The sequence below is a fragment of the Paroedura picta genome, chromosome 1 (assembly GCF_049243985.1).
Source record: "Paroedura picta isolate Pp20150507F chromosome 1, Ppicta_v3.0, whole genome shotgun sequence".
Classification (NCBI taxonomy): Eukaryota; Metazoa; Chordata; class Lepidosauria; order Squamata; family Gekkonidae; genus Paroedura; species Paroedura picta.
The window spans coordinates 162,951,684-162,969,766 of record NC_135369.1 but is presented as its reverse complement, the minus strand read 5'-3'; the positions used below and the strand labels follow the sequence as shown (position 1 = coordinate 162,969,766).

At 44.0% G+C, this 18,083-nt stretch overlaps 1 protein-coding gene across 3 annotated transcripts in view; it reads right to left on the bottom strand.

Moving 5' to 3' along the window:
* Window positions 1–17,878, bottom strand: part of ATP6V1C2 (ATPase H+ transporting V1 subunit C2) — a 30,576-nt gene extending 12,698 nt beyond the window's left edge. The window contains exons 1-6 of one of the 3 annotated variants that reach the window (XM_077310726.1): window positions 17,712–17,878; window positions 14,860–15,018; window positions 12,708–12,775; window positions 7,108–7,193; window positions 5,248–5,277; window positions 926–1,020 (exon numbers count right to left, since the gene is read on the bottom strand). In XM_077310726.1, coding sequence (XP_077166841.1) covers window positions 926–1,020; window positions 5,248–5,277; window positions 7,108–7,193; window positions 12,708–12,775; window positions 14,860–14,988 — 408 coding nt within the window. In that variant the 5' untranslated portion in view covers window positions 14,989–15,018; window positions 17,712–17,878. Of the gene's footprint in view, window positions 1–925; window positions 1,021–5,247; window positions 5,278–7,107; window positions 7,194–12,707; window positions 12,776–14,859; window positions 15,019–15,171; window positions 15,307–17,711 lie in introns of those variants that run through there. The other 2 variants (XM_077310734.1, XM_077310742.1) reach the window with 2 other exon arrangements.
* Between the last annotated feature and the right edge of the window lie 205 nt (window positions 17,879–18,083).

The following is an 18,083-nucleotide window of genomic DNA, read 5'->3' as shown; positions in this document are numbered from 1 at the left end:
TTTTCTTAGCTTTACAGGAAGGGAATTATGGAGACAGAAACCATCATTTGCACAATGATCAATGACAATGAGCTATGATTTGAACTGAGAGAGAGATGTTAAGTCCAGATATAATATCCTCTCCTACTAGGGGTTGCCAGATTCTCCCTAGCTACCAGCAGGGGATGGGGAAGATAGGATTGCCAGATCCAGGTTGGGAAACCCCTGGTGACTTGGGGGTGGAGCCCGGAGAGGACAGAAACCTCATTGGAGTATAATGTTACAGAGACCACCTTCCAAAGCATCCATTTTCTTCAGGGGAGCTGATTGTTGTCATCTGGAGATAAGCTGTAATTTCAAGTCATCCCCAGGTCCCACCTAGAGGCCGGCATCCCTATTCCCTGCCTGAGGGAAAAGAAGTAAGTTTCCCCCCCTCCCTCATATTGTATTCATCAGTGTGAAATAGGCCATTGCTTTACAGTGCAGGTCACAACCCCTCAGGGTTGTTTGGCCCTTTACCAGGCCCCCCTTTACTGGGGGTCGGCCACAGTGTTGGTGGCAGCCACATGGTGTGGCCTCCTCTGCGTCACCTCAGAACTCATGGAAACTGTGGAGGAGGTGAGCAGGAACTGCGGCACATGCGCATGCCCTCCCGCGCGCACATGTGCGCGTGTGCTGCTGCCACCCCTGCTGTAGGGGCCGCAGCATTAGGGTGGTTGAGAACCGCTGCTTTACAGCTAGGATTATTGCATTTTGTGCTGTAGCATGTCAGCTTGCTTTAACATGAAATTCAGAGCCTCTACCTACATACATAGTGCTTGGATTTCTTTCCACTAAAGTCATCCCCAAAACTCTCACTGACTTAAAGATCACCTCTGTGACTCACAATTCACCTTGAGATCATAATTTTATGGTGTGTTTCCATGAGAAATAAAGATTGTGTTACCTTTGCTAATACTTCTGAAATATTCTTCAGTGGCTGTTTGATGGGATACTTAGCCATGTCCCACTCAAACCTTGTGAGATAACTAATTAGATCAACTGAAAAAATATGAATAAATCAATTAAAGAAGCATTTCAGTAAACAATAACACTTAAGTTAATATTCTCCAGTCAAGATCCAATTCAACATAACAACTTGTATCCAATTTCTGGGTTTCGGAATAAGTCCCATGCAGGGGAGTATACATGAACAGAGTTTCCACTGGGGAAGGTCTGAATTCACTTTCAGCTCATCTGATTACCCGAGCAAATGGTATAGCTGATCCATTCAGACAAACGTGTGAATCAATCCACATAAATCCTTCCCACAGAGCCTGTCTCTCAGCGCAAGGCAGTTAGTTCCCTTGATTCTGAAATCAATGTTGGCTTCAAACCAATCCAAAGTACCCAAACCTTTCCTAAGGTTTCAGCCATGTTTAATACAGATGCCGAGGAGTTTTGCCACTGATGTCATCGTAAATCTGTCTTTGGGCCTCTCATTAAAGAAAATGAGACATACCTGGGGCTAAACGTATTATCAGAGAATTAAAATACTACAAACCAAATTCAACAGTTAATGGGATTATTAATGAAGGAAACATTTGACTGGAGGCCAAATCAGGAAACCAAAACATAGGCCCAGCATATCTGATGAGTTCTCTTGCTTTCTGAACAGGATCCTTTGGGGGTCGTCTACTGGGCCATAAAACTGCAAGGTTTTCTAAGCAAGACCTTTTTAGTACTGAAAATCTCTCCCCAAAGTTGTCTGCAGGTGTCTCAGAAGAGGGCAGCATTTTCAGTGTGCTAGCTTTACTTTCAAGGGCTACTTTTATTTTGTGCAATTGTCACATTTTATTTACTGTTTTTAATGATAGTTTTTGTATATGATAGCTTATGTCAACTACTTTAGGGTAGAAATCATATTACTTATTTAATCAAGAAATCAATGAATAATAAATAGAGCTGATCATTTCTGAAATATGCCGACATGATGTTAGTACTAATGACTCAAAACTGTGCCAGAGTCACCAAGAGGGGACTGAGATGGAAACAGTTCCAGCTGTCTGCATCAGCCTCCAGGATTTATTAATTTGTTGAAGAAGAGTTGGTTCTTATATGCTGCTTTTCTCTACCTGAAGGAGGCTCAAAGTGGCTTACAGTCGCCTTCCCATTCCTCTCCCCACAAGGGAGGCTGAGAGTGCCCTGAGAGGCTGAGAGTGAGGTAGGGGAGGCTGAGAGAGCCCTGATATCACTGCTTGGTCAGAACAGCTTTATCAGTTCTGTGGCAAGCCCAAGGTCACCCAGCTGGCTGCATGTGAGAGAGTGCGGAATTGAAACTGGCTCGCAGAGATTAGAAGTCCATGCTCCTAACCACCACACGGCAAGTGTAGTCGTGTAGCCAGGCAAGGGACACTGGGAGGCAGTTTGCCATTGCCTGCTGCTGCCACTCGAATCCTTTGAGGTCTCCCATTCAAATACCAGTCAGAGTCAACCCTGCTTAGCTTCCAAGATCTGTTTGGGCTCGCCTGAGCTATCCAGGTCTGGACTGCCTTAGGGATTCGTGGGATCTGTTTTTTTATGAGATCTATTTTCACGTGAAATTTGGTTTGGAGAATAACCTTTGGTGACCCTGTGGTGGCTCTCCGTCAGCAGCCCTGCATGCAAATATATAGTGGTGGAAAAGCTGCTTGAGATTAAAACCAGACTCTTCACAGGACAAAATGGCTGTGGCCTAATAAGCTATACACAAAGCAATGTGTTGTTTGAATCCTTAATAATACCGCTTCAAATATTTTGTACAGAAATGAGCTATTTTTAAAAAACTCAAATAGCAGCGTTGTAGAAGTACAGTTGTGCTGCTGGCTGTGGGGTAAACTGGCCCTTCAGTTTTCCTTTCTTGGCTGTTCTTAAAGGAATAGAAGCAGAAACTTCCAAGAACACAGAAACTCTAACAAAACCATTCAAAAGGGAGGTACACTCTTCTAAGCCCATTCGGGATGCCAGTCTCTGGGTAGGAAATGGGGATCCCTGGATTTACAGTTCATGTCCAGATAACAGAGGTCAATTCTTTTGGAGAAAATGGCAGCTTAGAAGGTGAACGGTATGGCATTATACCCCACTGAAATCCTTTCCCTCCCCAAACTCTCTTCTCTGCAGGTTCCACCCCCAAAGTCTACAGATTTTTCCCAAACTGGGGCTGGCAACCCTAAAATCTTCCCTCCGGTTCATTCAGTGGTCTCAGAATGTAACTCTTCATAGGATTGCAGTTTATGTCAAATGCCATTCTTCCTTTGTAACTTAGGAAAGAATGTCGCTGTATTATGAACCAACCATCTTGTATATTTTTTAATATTTTGGCTTGTATTTCCAGACCTTTGCACTTCTCTTTGCATATTTCCTGATACAGCTATTCATCATGTGGTTGGATTTATTTAAGTTAAAAACAAATTCTAATAACAGTCAAATGTAAAGTAGCCATGTGGGTTTATATGTGTGGCTGTGTGAAGAACGGCATTTCCTAAATAAGTCTTTAAAGGTTAGTATAACTGCTAGGCCTGTAAGATGCCAGGCCTGCAAGATGGATCTTGCACTTGCGATCAAGCTGTCTCTTTCCTGCATGTGGGGCATGCAGTTTCAGCACCCTCTCCTTTTGTCACATGAAACTCGGTCGCTTTTTAGTACCTGAATTTCTTTCCCTAGAGTTTCTGCAGTACCAGCAAGAGTCACTTTACAGTCTTGGATTTCATGGGAGTGGAAAGTCTAATGTGCATAAAATGAACATGGAGCTAAAGGGCTCCACCTTGATATCTGTCACATAAAATATGTATAAGATGGTTCCCTTTGGTCAAAAGGCAATAAACTACACTTCATACCAAAACATGCACAAAAAGAGGAGCTGTGTTATGGGACTGCATTTGCCATGGTCTTTCAAACATACCAGATCTTCAGGTTCTGATTGGCTGGTGCCTGTTTAATTCCAAATCTCACCCATGGTGTATTTTTCTTTAATTACTCTTTTTTTTTCAAAAGAGTTGTAGAGCAATAGGCTGTAATTCCAGGTGCTCCCCAGTTCCCACCTAGAGGCTGGCATCCCTAATTAAATATCACTCACTATTATTATTTATAGTTAGATCTGCATACCACTCTCCCACATAAAAGGCTTCTGGTTTATAGATTAGAATCCCATTGTCCAGCTAGACATATCTAAGAGGCATCCAATTTCCAATCCCAAAATCTTGACATTCACTGGGAAACCTTGACATTACCTTGGGTAAGTCATAGTCTCTTAACCTAGTCTACCTTTCAGGGTTCTTATGAGGATAAAATGGGGAAGGATTGGCTATGGGCGTGGTCCCTTGATCTCCTTGGACAAAGGGTAGAATAAGAACGCACTAAAAAGTGTGTTTTCTATATGCACATTCCTCTTCAGGCACAGAGCAGCTGCCTCCATTGGAATGAATGGGACAGTCCACCTGCAGAAGAGATCTGTATGCTCATTAGAGTACTGGGCCTCAACATTTAGAGACAGCAGGTACATCCGACTGAAGTCAGTGACAAAACTCCTACGAGTGTTAATGGTTTACATCAATTGTATATGAATGGCAGTTTCTATGTAGGCTTTATAACCCCAAACGTCATGTGACAATAAATATCAGCTGTCCTTTGAGTTCTTCCCTTCCCCTGTTAAGACCTCATGTCAAAATGTCACAATGTTCTATATTTCTCCAACCCCCTGCCTTAAACAAACAATAATGGGAGAAGAGAAACATGAGATGTTACAACATCCAAATAGGGGGTAACTTCTATTAGATGTTGAGGAAGGGGTAGGTGAGAACTAGTCATACAGCTGCAACTACATATATCATCACATCAGGTTTGTGAAGGTCAGTCGCTAAGTGGGATAGACTAAACTTATTTTGTTGAGACTCTTTTTTAAAAAAAAAATCATGTAATGTAAATTCACAGCAGTTGATCACACAAGAAAACACACAGATGCATACAATGAGTTTTTACCCAACCCAGTAGCCCCACCATGTCCTTTTGTCATGCATGCAACTGAGTGGTTAAAGAGAAGCTGAAAAAGTTAGGGAAAGGAAAGAAACCACAAACAACATCAAACCTGCTGTTCTCTGGGTCATAGGGAGATGGTGATCAAGCTACGAGGTGGTTGTTACAGAAATCCGTCGTAACCAGATCACTGTACCCCTCCAACCAGACATAGACTCAAATCTATCCTTAAACCCAACAAAGCATGCTTGCAACACACGTCACCCATGTTCCACATACTCTTTAGACATTTCATTTTATTCTTCATTCCTGAAACACAGTAAGTGTGACTGATTATTAAGATTCCTGGCTTACATATAATTGTTACTACCTTTAAGGGATTTCTGTCCAAGAACAGGGATTCCACTTTGTTCCTTAGTATAGCCTGTCTGACATTTCAACAAACCATTAAAAAGTAGTTATCTTCCTGTTAAAGCACTGGAGAGATGAGAGAACTAGGCAAACATAGGACCGGGATCCATGTTCTCTGGGTGAAGCACAGGCTAATCCATCTTTTCCCTTAGAAAGTTGATGGGCTCCAAGCTGCTCTGCCCTAGACTTCTGCTTGGCTTGGAATTGTATACAAAATCACCACAGAAAGGAACTCTGCCTTCTGAAAGTTAACAGGCCACTAACAAAAACAATATGGTATTTGAATATTAATAATAAAGCAAAACATTTCCTGCATTCTGCAGGGAGTTGGACTAGAGGACCCTAGAGGTTCCAACTCTATGATTTTATGATTCATTAGAAGAGCTGGTTTGTTGTACTCTACTTTCTACTATCCAAAGGAATCTCAAAGTGGCTTACAGTCACCTTCCCTTCCTCTCCCCATAACAGACACCTTGTGAAGTAGGTGAAGCTGAGAGAGCTATGAGAGAACTGTGACTGGCCCAAAGTCACCCAGTTGGCTGCACATGGAAGAGTGGGGAATCAAACTGGGTTCTCCAGATTAGAGACTGCTGCTCTTAATCACTGCACCAAGCTGTTTTTTTGGTGGATCCTTAAGTCTTATTCTATCCTTCTATTTCAAATAACTGTTTGGCCAGTTCTGCTCTGCTTTCAGCTGAGCCTGTAACCTGCCCTCTGCCATGCACCACTTTTCTAAATTCTGACCTCAGCGATGTGTTCCTCATAATCATTGTCTTACTGATGCTACTGATGCCAGGTGAGTTACACTTGTGGGTCAGGATCCTGATAAGTTAGTACACAGCAGCATTTATGCTGAAAAACCATTTACTGATTTTCAAAATAAGTTTCTTGATCTGGTTAGGGGGGTGATATGCATGTGGAAGCAGCCATCCAAAATACACAGTCCTTGCTGTACAGAAAACCACACACACAATTTTCATGTGCCGGGTTCCTCTTCTTAATCCAATAACCGCTTCCTTTTAAAAAGCTTAAATACTATTTCATAGGAGGGTGCCTGGATTCTGCATCTGTCCACTATGCTTTCCCCGCTATACAGATATACAGGATTTTTAACTTTTAAAAATACTCTATGAACTTGCTGTTTTTGGCTACACCCCACGCAATCTGCTGGAGCAGATGAGATCCCGTTTCCATTTTTATTTACTTCTTTCCATTAAATTATTTTTTAAGTAAGAGATACAAGCTAACAGTTCCCATACCCAAACCAGAACATGGGATACAATTTATATGCCGTTATAAGTAGTGTATACTTCCATCAACAGCAGTGGCTCTGTGTAACATGTCTTAATAGGTTGTTTAACCCACAGTTGGAATTTCCTTTCTATCGGCAACGGTGTGAAATAAGCAGTAAAAAATAAAATATAATGCCAAATTGTAATATTATATGCAAAAATGAAAGAACAAGCCAGGGAGGCATGAATAAATTATTTGGGTACATGGTAAAACTGTTTTGAAATCAAACTATCCTCTTTGCCAACAACCAGGACAAAGAAGGAAGAATCTGCCCCAATTCTATGCCAATTGAAGCTAGTTCCAGAGCAAGAATAGTAATTCCTGAACATTTGGGCATAATGAATCTTATATGTTTTCCCTGGAATCAGGATGCTAATAAATAAGTAAATAAGCAAGCACAACATTTCAAGAACATAATGGTTTTATAGGTCCTACCTCCACTTGCTAGCAGATTTTCCTGTACTTTATCTTTTGAGTCTTCCAAAACTTCTCCAATATACTGAGCAATTTTCTTTATTACGCTGAAGAGAAGTAAAGACAGGTTAATGCTTGTTCAAATACAATAGTGAAATACACAGGTTTGTTTTTGTACATTCTTTATAATCTGCCTTTTCTCATTATGATTCAAGTGTAAGTCAACACAATCCACAGGATGAGGCACCTAGCAATACAGTAATCCTTGGGTTACTGAAATCTGGGGGTTGGGGAAGTATTAGACATGATAAGCAGTGTAGAAAATAGTACCACAAGTGGAAAACAATTCAGCAATAATGCAAGGTAACTTTTAGCATGATGAGGCAAACTAATTTTTTTTAATGTAAACATTTTATATCTGAGACAAGTTTATTTTATTATATTATACTTGTATACTGCCCTCCCCTTTCGGCGCAGGGCGGTTTACACTGAAGTTAGAGATGCAGTACAAGAGACATGCTCTTGAACGTACAACAATTTCTAATAGTAAAACTTATAATGGTAGAACATTTAACAGAAAGACATTGTGGCTTTATGCTCGACAACTGTGTTATTACTGGCTGCCCTGTGGTTCAGCTTGTCTGCAGGGTGTGGTTTACGGTGGGAGGGGCTTCTGGGCTTTACAAATTTGTCATCGTAATGCTGTTGAGGTAACCAGGCCCTGCAGTGACCCCTGTATGTGAAATGTTCAAAAGGGAGCATGATTATAGGTATAGCCTGCAGTACTCCAATTGGGAAAGCACACCTAAGATTTGGATGTATATGGTAGGGCTGATACACCCCAATCAACACCCCACTGCATCCCCGGGAACATCCATCAACGGTGCCTCCCACAAAGATTTCCAACAGGAACACTTCTGATTAGGGTCACCAGCACTGCCTTGGCAAATGCTGGGACATTTTGCGGGCACAACCTGGATAGGGTCAAGTTTGATGAGGATATCACTTCTGTTCTAGGAAGTTCCCCTAATCTCTGGCAAAGACTATTAAGATGCAGGGAAATTCTTACAGCAACACTATGAAGGCCACTGAAGGCTAGGAGAGAGGCAAGCTCTGTGCTGAATCTTGTGTCTCCCCAAGCAGTTACCTGGTTGGCTTGTTCAGAGCTTAGTCTGTTGTTCATAAGCTGTCTAGGACAGAGGTTCTCAACCTGGGGGTCGGAACCCCTTTGGGGGTAGAATCACCCTTTCACAGGGGTCACTGCAGAGCAAGCAGCTTGGCTGGGGGGGGGGGCACCATCTACACAACAGCCTTGTGGGGTTTGTCTGTCTGGAGCAGTGGAAAAGAGCGAGATCAACATGGTGGGACAAGAGGCAGAATTGAACTGAGAAACCCCAGGAGAAAAAACCAATTTATATACAATCATGAACAATGGATCTTCATGCCATTGGTCAGTGTTGGTTTAATTTCTGTGAAAGAACACTTGCATAATATTATGGTTGGGGGTCACCACAACATGAGGAACTGTATTAAAGGGTCGAGGCATTAGGAAGGTTGAGAACCACTGGTGTAGGATGATGAAATTTTTTAAAGCCATTGTCTAAAAATGATACCGCCGAGAGAGATAGCCCTAATGACTCTGGCCATTTACCAGTATAGCTTTATCCTTGGTGTATTTAAATTCATGTTATTTACTTAAGGTGTTTCTATACCCACAGGTACATCCTTATCCATGGTTCCTCTATATTTGTGAAACAGCATGGGGGGTGGAACGTGTCTGGCTGTATGAGTTGGAATAGGGCCAATCAGGGTGCAGGCAGCAATGCTGGCTGCACCCTGATTGGGCCTGCCCCTACAGCTTCCGCCCTCCCTCTCTGGATGCTAGCCATGTTCCTCTCAGCCGCGTCAGAGACAGAGACACACAGAGCCCTGCCAGACTGAACACGAGCCCTCATTCCCTCCTATTGCTCCTGCTGTGAGGGAGCCAGAGAGAGACACAGAGAGATCTGCCCCAAGCTGCTGACCAGCCCTAATTACCTGCTATGCCTCCTGCTGTGAGGCGCCTCAAGAGAGAGAGAGACACAGAGAGAGATCTGCACTTCCCAGTGTCCCCTGGGTCCTAGCGCCCATTGCATTCCTGGTTGTAATGGGCATTCTTGCTAGTGTTTATATAAAAGTGTTTATTATATACCCACATAGCAGGATCTGTGGCCTGGTGTTATAATATACTGTTCAAATATTGTCTCAGTCATCTCAAATATCTCCTCAGTCACTTGTTTAAGAGCCCACCCAAATTTCTACAAATGAAATATTGATTAACCCCTCAATAGCTTTAAACTGTAAAATAAGTGGTTTGGGTATGATTTTAACCTTAATTTTGAAAATTAATTTATTGTAAGTTTGTAGATGTGTATTTTGAATCTTACTGTTGTTCTATTGTTATTATCTGCCCTGAGTCAGCCAGAGAGTGGCAAGCCGTAAAAATAAACATTATTATTATCTTGGACCAGTCAATTTCTATCAGCCTAAGCCCCTTGAGCTCCCACCCCCTCCCGAAAAGGAAAGGGCAAGGTGCAAAACTAATGGGCAAATAAACCATCTGGCAAATCCCGACTCATCTGGACGCATGCCCTCCAATTTACAAAATAATAAGGTTGAACTTTGCAGTGCTTCTAAGCTGTCCATCCAGCAGATTTTCTATCTTGCCCTTCCCCCAAGGAGCTCAGCAAAGCATACACTGTCCCCCTCCCCTTTTCATTTCTTCCGCACATCATCCTTGCTAGGCTAGGCTAACAGTTAGGCTAGACTAACAGAGACAACCTGACCCAAGGCCCCCTAGAGATTTTTGTGGTCAAGTGGAGATTCGGTCCTAGTCCAATGCTCTTAACAATTAAGCCACACTGGCAGAAGGTATCCTGTAACCTTTCTAGTTAAGTTCCTTCTGTACCCCTTTGCCAGTAATTTTTAAATGATGGAGACAGCGAGAGAACACGCGCTATTTGATAAGGGAACAAATTAAGAACGAAGAGGCAGGAAACATCAGAGTGCCAAATGGGGCCTTATTGTGACATGGAAAAATACTCCCTCTCCCTGTGTAAATAAGTAATAAAAGTACATGGAAACAATAGACCCTGTAAACACTTGCCCCTGCCCTGCTGTCCTGGCCAGAAGCAGTGCTGACAGGTTTCTACTGCCTAGCTAGGTTTACCAGGCTTCTCACAGGTGTTTATCTAATAACAGTTCCCCCACCAGCAAGTTCCAGTGGAGCAGAAATGTAAATGCCTAGCTTCTTGCCTATCGCCTTCTAGGTGGACTTGGTTATCTGTCATGTCAACCCTCGAAACCACAGGTGTCTTCAGCACTGTTTAACGCCACCGTTTGGTCAGCTTTGTGAGAACAACTATTAGCCCAGTGGGTCAAGATGTGAGCTCCAATACATCCCTAGTTCTGATCTCACCCCTTGTGAAAATCAGCCTGATCCTACACAACTACTGAGAAATAAGAAAAGTGTGGCGTGCAGTGGTTAAAACTGGTGACCTCTAATCTGGAGAGCCAGGTTGGATGGCCCACTCCTCCACATGCAGCTAGCTGGGTGACCTTGGGCCAGTCACAGTTCTCTCAGAACTCTCTCAGCCCCACCTATCTCACAGGCTGTCTGTTGTGGTGAGAGGAAGGGAAGGCGACTGTAGGCTGCTTTGAGACACCTTTGGGCAGTGCAAAGCAGAGTATAAAAACGAATTCTACTTCTTCTAAACATGGGGCTTACTCCTATGTAAATCTGAGGTAGATTTGCAGTGGTTTAAGTGGCTACAATCCAGCACTAGGACCTGAGAGACTCCAGGTGGAATCCCCCTGCTGCCATGGATGCTTGCTGAGTAATCGTGGGCCAGTGACACCCAGCCTAGCCTACCTTACAGCCTTGTTGTGAGGATTAAAAAATGGAAGAATCAAGCTACTTTGGGGCCCCATGGGGGCGGGTGGTGGTGGAATAAGATACAAAGAAATACTTGAAGAGCCTTAAGCAAACAACTATTGCTTTGTTTCTCCTCCCACTCCCCACTCCAGTCTGAAATACGGAGTCAATAAAATCAGGTTTCCTTACTAGGCTTCAGTAAAGATGACTTAGGCAATATAAATAAACATGGCGTATTAATGTGTTACTGTTTCCCAATTGCCCCCATATGTGTGGCAAGGTTTTAGGGGCATTTGATAACTTTCCCACCTTTTCCTTACTTCTTATACACATCCCTATCAGATCAAAATACAACACACTCTCATTTTAGAGTGACAAATTTAAACAGATTTAAACAAATATCGAGTGTGGAGTTGGTTGGGTTTACTGCTGTTGTTAGCTGGTATTTTGTTATATATTTGGTACTTTACATTTCCTTCTTATGTCATTATGTTTTAAATTACCAAGGGCCTTCAGAATGGATGGGAGACCTCCAAGGATTTGAGGGGTAGTTCCTCCAGGGAACACCAGGGGCCACGACAGAGAGGCAGACAATGGCTAATCACCTCCAAACGTCCCTTGCCTAGCTGCCAGACTAGCCCCAGATCTCCTGACTACACTACACACACCGTACTATCAATAAATAAATTGTACAGAAGCTTCCCTGTTTAGTCCTATAGTATAGCGATCCCCACATGTGGTCCTTTGACTAATTGGAGGTGGGCCCCGAAGGACGCCTTCTTCCCCCCCCCCCCAGCCCTTTACTTCATCCCCCCCAGCCCTTTACAACACACTTCATTGTTGTGGCGTGTCTGTATCTTATTTTGAAGGTATGTTTAAACATTACCATAGTGATCAGAGAGCTCTAGGGTAGTGGTTGAGAGTAGAGAAGTAAACTACCCCCCCCCCCACCGGGCCTCAGTAAAAGGTATTGAGTGGTCCCCGGCGTTGAGTGGTCCCCGGTGATAAAAAGGTTAAGGACCACTGCTATAGTATACAATAAAAGGTAAAGGTAAAGGTATCCCCTGTGCAAGCACCGGGTCATGTCTGACCCTTGGGGGGACGCCCTCTAGCGTTTTCATGGCAGACTCAATACGGGGTGGTTTGCCAGTGCCTTCCCCAGTCATTACCATTTACCCCCCAGCAAGCTGGGTACTCATTTTACCGACCTCGGAAGGATGGAAGGCTGAGTCAACTTTGAGCCAGCTGCTAGGATTGAACTCCCAGCCTCATGGGCAGAGTTTCAGACTGCATGTCTGCTGCCTTACCACTCTGCGCCACAAGAGGCTCCTGCATAGTATACAATAGAAAATATAATAGGAATTATACCATGTTTCACAGAGATTTGCTCATTTAATCCCACCATCGGCATTGATCTGTGAGGATTCCAGAATTCTTGTTAGCTCACAATTCAATCCGATGCAGAATAAGACCCTGAATCCACTGAATTCAATGGATTAAGAAATGAGTAGCTCTGTTTAGGATTGCCCTGTCATCATGGAAAATGCAGATTTTGGGGCATCGTTAGAGTAGCTCTCCTTTGAGTAAAATAACATCAAACTTGCCAACTCTGGCTAAACAAGTCAGAGAGAGGTCAACCCTGGGACATTGTGTGCTATAAAAACAGTACCCGTTGCTATCTGTATGTAGTAAATAAGGTCTATTTTACCTTTCAGCAAAGGTATCCAGTTTCCCCAACTCATCTGAGAGGCCAACAAGAGCATCCAGGGTTCCTACCTGCAGAAGGAAATGCAAAAGCATAAACAGCCACTAGCATGCCCATCAGATCATTTTCAAAAAGCAGCCTTTATTTAGCAAAGATCTAAATTATCACATTTGTAAGCACATGTATGGTAAGTCTGGGAAACTTTTTCAATTGAAACACAAGGCTGTCCCATGATACCAGTGCTGCCTTCTTTCTATTTTTGGTTCCTCAAAGCTTTGTAATAAGTCATAATATTAAAATGCCATAAGTGAAATCCTGAACTGCTAAAGTAAGTGTACGTTTGCTGGTCAGCTTCAGCAGGAAAGAAACACAAATACTTCACTCTAAAAATGTCTCGCTAATAGCACCAAAGCAGTTGCGCCAAATAAATTACTCCTGTCTGGAGAGACAGTTTGGTGTAGTGGTTAGGAGTGCAGGCATCTAATATGGTGAGCCGGGTTTGATTCTGCACTCCCTCACATGCAGCCAGCTGGGTGACCTTGGGCTTGCCACAGCACTGATAAAGCTGTTCTAACCGAACAGTAATATCAGGGCTCTCTCAGCCTCACCTCCCTCACAGGGTGCCTGTTGTGGGGAGAGGAAAGGGAAGGTGACTGTAAGCTTTGAGACTCCTTCAGGTAGAGAAAAGCGGCATATAAGAACCAACTCTTCTTCTTCTTTCTTAAAACCAGCTTCCCCTTTTGTATGAAACAGCACCTTAATCATAGTCTCATGATTGTGATACCATAGTCTTTTGCCGTATGACCACATGAAAGGGGGAATGGAACTCCAGCTAAAGTCCATTTGTGTCTGCTGGCAATTAACCTGTTTATTAATTATGCAAAACAGGGTTATCGCTTCCGTCCTTGATATATAGACACGACTAAAAGAACAAGGACAAAATAAAGGCTATTTGTCACCCTTAACTTCAATGACTTCTGGCTTATACTGAATTGGATCTTGGTGCTTCAAGGTCAGTATTGTCTAAGACTGGCAGACACTCTCCGTTGTCTCGGGTAGTGGCCTCTCTCATCATCTACTGGCTGATCCTTTTAACTGGACATGCTGGGGAACTGAACCTGAAACTTTCTGCATGACATACAAATGTTCTACCAATGAGCTACAGCCACTTTCTTAAATGCCTACGCCATGTCATTAGTTCTGTAAGATTGCAAATTCATACAAAAAAAGAAAAACGGGCATTGGCAAAAATGCGTGAAGAAGAACTATATTGCATGGTCACAGCTGATGCTGAATAAGAGCTAGAATACTCTCACAAAGAAAGTGAACACATTTTCATCAATATTCTTTGAAAGCTGCTCAATGTTTTACTAAAAGCTCAAACTCTGGCAAGCAGAGTTATAATCTGACTAAAATTTCATCTGCAATCAAATCCTGCACATCTTTCTGCTACATTAAATGGGGCTTATTTACAAGTGAATGTTGCAGCTGCAATCTTACGACCACTTACTTGGGATAGGTCCTTCTGAATTCAATGTGACGTATCTATACAAAGGAGGGCTGGCTGGAGATCTCCAAATTCTCTTTAACACTAAAAAGGAGGCTAACCTGCTCACACCCCAACAAAACCAACCCTTCTCCAGAGCTGTTATTAGCTTCCATGATGGGGGGAATCCCCCATGTTCAATATTCTGACAAGCATAGGTTATGATTATCCAGTTCAATTACAATAGATCTTTGGTGATGAAAAGATGTACAGAAATCCAGCTAAAATCCACTTGTGTCTGCTGATAATTAGCCTATTTATTCATTACGCAAAATGTAATGATTGCTTCCATCCTTGATATAAAGACACCGAGAGTGGTGATATATAAATAGACAACTAAATAAATAAAAGAACAGGGACAAAATAAAGCTACTTGTCAACCTTATCTTCACTGACCTTGTACAATTATTTTAGTATTTCCGTGCATATCTATCAAAGAAAGAAAGAAAGAAAGAAAGAAAGAAAGAAAGAAAGAAAGAAAGAAAGAAAGAAAGAAAGAAAGAAAGAAAGAAAGAAAGAAAGAAAGAAAGAAGTTTCTGTCCCTTTAGTATTGCTGAAATTATGATTTTTTTCCTTTTCCTGCCTCTCCCCCCTCCCCCAAATCCTTACCTTGAGATCAGGGATGATGAACTTGCTGTTGCTGGACAGGTTGGCTTTGAGAGTCACAGTGTTCATTCTTTCCCAGGCCACCAGATTTGCTTTATCCCCCGGTGCCGAAATTAACCAGAATTCTGACATGGTGTAAGCAGTCCCCTTCGCTCCCAGTCACTGTAGCCAAAAAGAACACACACATTCATATTCGAAAAGCAGAACAAAGAAATTTAAAAGCAATCCTCTCTGTTTCAGATTAATTTTTTCAAAGGCAGAAGGAAGATTAATATTTTAGCCTGCAAGTACAGAGGAGAGAGAGAATCAAGTCACCTTCCAACTGAGCTCTTGAATTAAATGTGACCTTCCACTGAACGCCAGAAAAAGAAAGCAACAGTTCCCTTTTTTTTCCTGATCTGGGTTGTTTCATCTGGTCTGTGGGGAGGAGTTTGCTCCAGACATTAGTGGCCTGACACTGCAATCCCCAACTTTTTGACTGCAATGTCCAAGAGCAGTAGAATCATAGAATCATAGAGTTGGAAGGGAACCCATGGGTCATCTAGTCCAACCCCCTTCACTATGCAGGACACTCACAACCCTATCGCTCATCCACTGTAATCTGCCACCCCCTTGAAGCTTAACAGAATAAGCCTCTCCGTCAGATGCCTATATTGTGGCATTGTCTGAAATGCAACTTGTGGCAGTGGTGGAAAAGGCCCTCATATCACAGCCAATTCATGGCGGCCATGTAGAGCTTGAGGCAAGAGCGGTTCAGAGGTCATTTGCCTGCCTCTGGACTTTCTTGGTGGCCTCCCATCCAGATAATAAGCAGGGCTGAGCCTGCTCCGCTTCCAAGATCAGGCAAGCTTGGGCCATCCAGGTGAGGGGAAATACAACTATCTAGTCTCAAACAAGCACACTGTCAACTGCCTTTAAATTTGTCTTTAAAGGATTTATGTGACATCCCACAAAGAAGAAGAATTGGTTCTTACATGCTGCTTTTCTCTACCCAAAGGAGTCTCAAAGAGGCTTACAATCTCCTTCCCTTCCCCTCCTACAATCTCCCTACAGTTGCTAATGGGATATTCAAGTCATGGAAGAAGAAGAGTTGGTTTTTATACCCTACTTTTCACTGCCTGGAAGTGTCACAAAGCAGCTTACAATTGCCTTCCCTTTCCTCTCCCCACCACAGACACCCTGTGAGGCTGAGAGACCTCTGATATTACTGCTGGGTAAGAAGAGCTTTATCAGTGCTGTGGTGAGTCCAAGGTCACCCAGCTGGCTGCATGTGAGGGAGCAGGGAATCAAACCCGGATTGCCAGATTAGAAGCCCGCACGCCTAACCCCTTCACCAAGCTGGCTCTCTAAAGACTTATACTCCTCTCTGTGCAGTAAGGTCAATGGGTTTAGAAGGATTCAGCACTTTCTACCACAAGAATCACCCTTAAAAAGATTCACAGTAATAAATAAAAAGAACCCCTACTCTTGGTAAGAGGGAAAGTATTACTACATAATCTCCAGAGTCTTGGGCTGAGGGCTTTAATATCACCTCTTATCTAACCTTTTCAACTGGAGATGTCAGGGACTGAACCTGTGATCTTCGGCATGCAAGGCAGAGGCTGGTTCACTGGCCACAGCCCCTCCCCTAAACTAACCAGAGGGGCTAAAATACTGGCTCAGTCTTGATGGAGTTGGCAACCTAGACTTTTTCTCTTCAATTTGTAAAATGCAAATGAGCCAGATGACCTATTGTATAGGACAAGAATGGGATCAAACAAGTGCTTTATTTCTAAACATGCCCCTCTATTGATTGATTGATTTGATTTATAAACCACCCTTCCCTAAAATTCGGTTTAGGGTGGTGTACAATATGATTGATAAACAAATAATTAAATAAGCCTACGTGTACACTGACAGTCTCTGTACCCAGAAGAGTGTGTCTGTGTGTTTGAGGGGGAACCCCCCAATAACATATGACAGAGTTGACTATCCAAATAGTAGTATCCAAGTAGTATTCACAGCAACGCTGGATAGAGCCTACTGTACCTGATTAAGAGAATTCTAATGTAAAGGTTATGCTGGAATAAATTCTGTTAGTCTTTCAAATGCCGCTGGGCTCTTTTATTTTGCTGCAGAGTAACACAGCTGTCCAGCCACAATTCTCTCAAAGGACAGCGTCTATGCCCCCCCCCCCCTCCCAGCCTTCTCTCCAGGAGGGGGCCTTTGGAACTTGCTCTGTGACAGCAGACCTCCAAAAAACGCAAAGGTGCCATTTCACCGCTGGCTATTCAAACGCGTGTCCTTTGGGTATCCAGTTCCAAAAGGTAAAGTGCGAAATTAGACCTGTTTGCATCGACTGCCTTGGGCAATCCGAACGTTTGTGCCTCTCGGGCTAACCCAGACGGGTCAAATAATTGGTTTCGCTGTGCTCAATTGCAGTCACTTCTGCTTTATTTAGGATCATAATAATAATATTTGATAGCGGCTCATCGAGCAAGAAAAAGGATGGAGAGAAAGGAGGCAGGCAGCCAGCCAGCCCCTTTGCCCACCTGTCCACCCCAGCCTTGTCCTCTCCCTCGGTGCCCCTCCGCTCTGCTCGTCTTTTCCGGCCTCGGATCCCCGGGGGGAGTCAACGGAGGCACCGAGCCAGCAGCGACGGCTCCGCTCTGCCCGTCCGGGGCGGCTTGGAAAGGAGCTCAGCCGCCTCCCGGCGCAGCAAAGCGCAGACCTGCCCTGCTGCTCCTCTCGCCTCGGAGAAGTTTGCCGCCTTCGGCTCACGAGCGGCGCCACCTGCCAGGATGCTGCCGAAAAGCCGGCCCGGAGGGACCCTGCCGCCTCTCTCTCTCCCCCCAAGCGCGCCGGAGATGCCTCACCTGCCCACGCCGGCGCGCCCTGCTCCTGGCCGCCCTCGGCGCCTCGACGGGAATCGCCGCCCAGCCGCCCGTCGCTGCTTCGCCAGAGGCGGCGGCTGCTGCCGCTTCGCATTCTGCACCAGGTCTTGTACAGCCTCGGGCTAGCTGCTCCCCCGCCCCGGCGGGGCTGGCTGAAGCTCCTCCCCCTTCGCATCTCTTAGCTCCGCCCCCAGGGATGCAGCCCCGCCCATCCTCCTGGCTGCCCTGGACGGCTCTTCCCATCCAGTTTGAAAAGGTTGGCGGCCTGGTCCCAAACATCCAGATCCCCTTGACTTAATCCAGTGGGATTACTTCCCTGGCAGATGTAAATGGTGCTCCCAATGTAGAAATGGG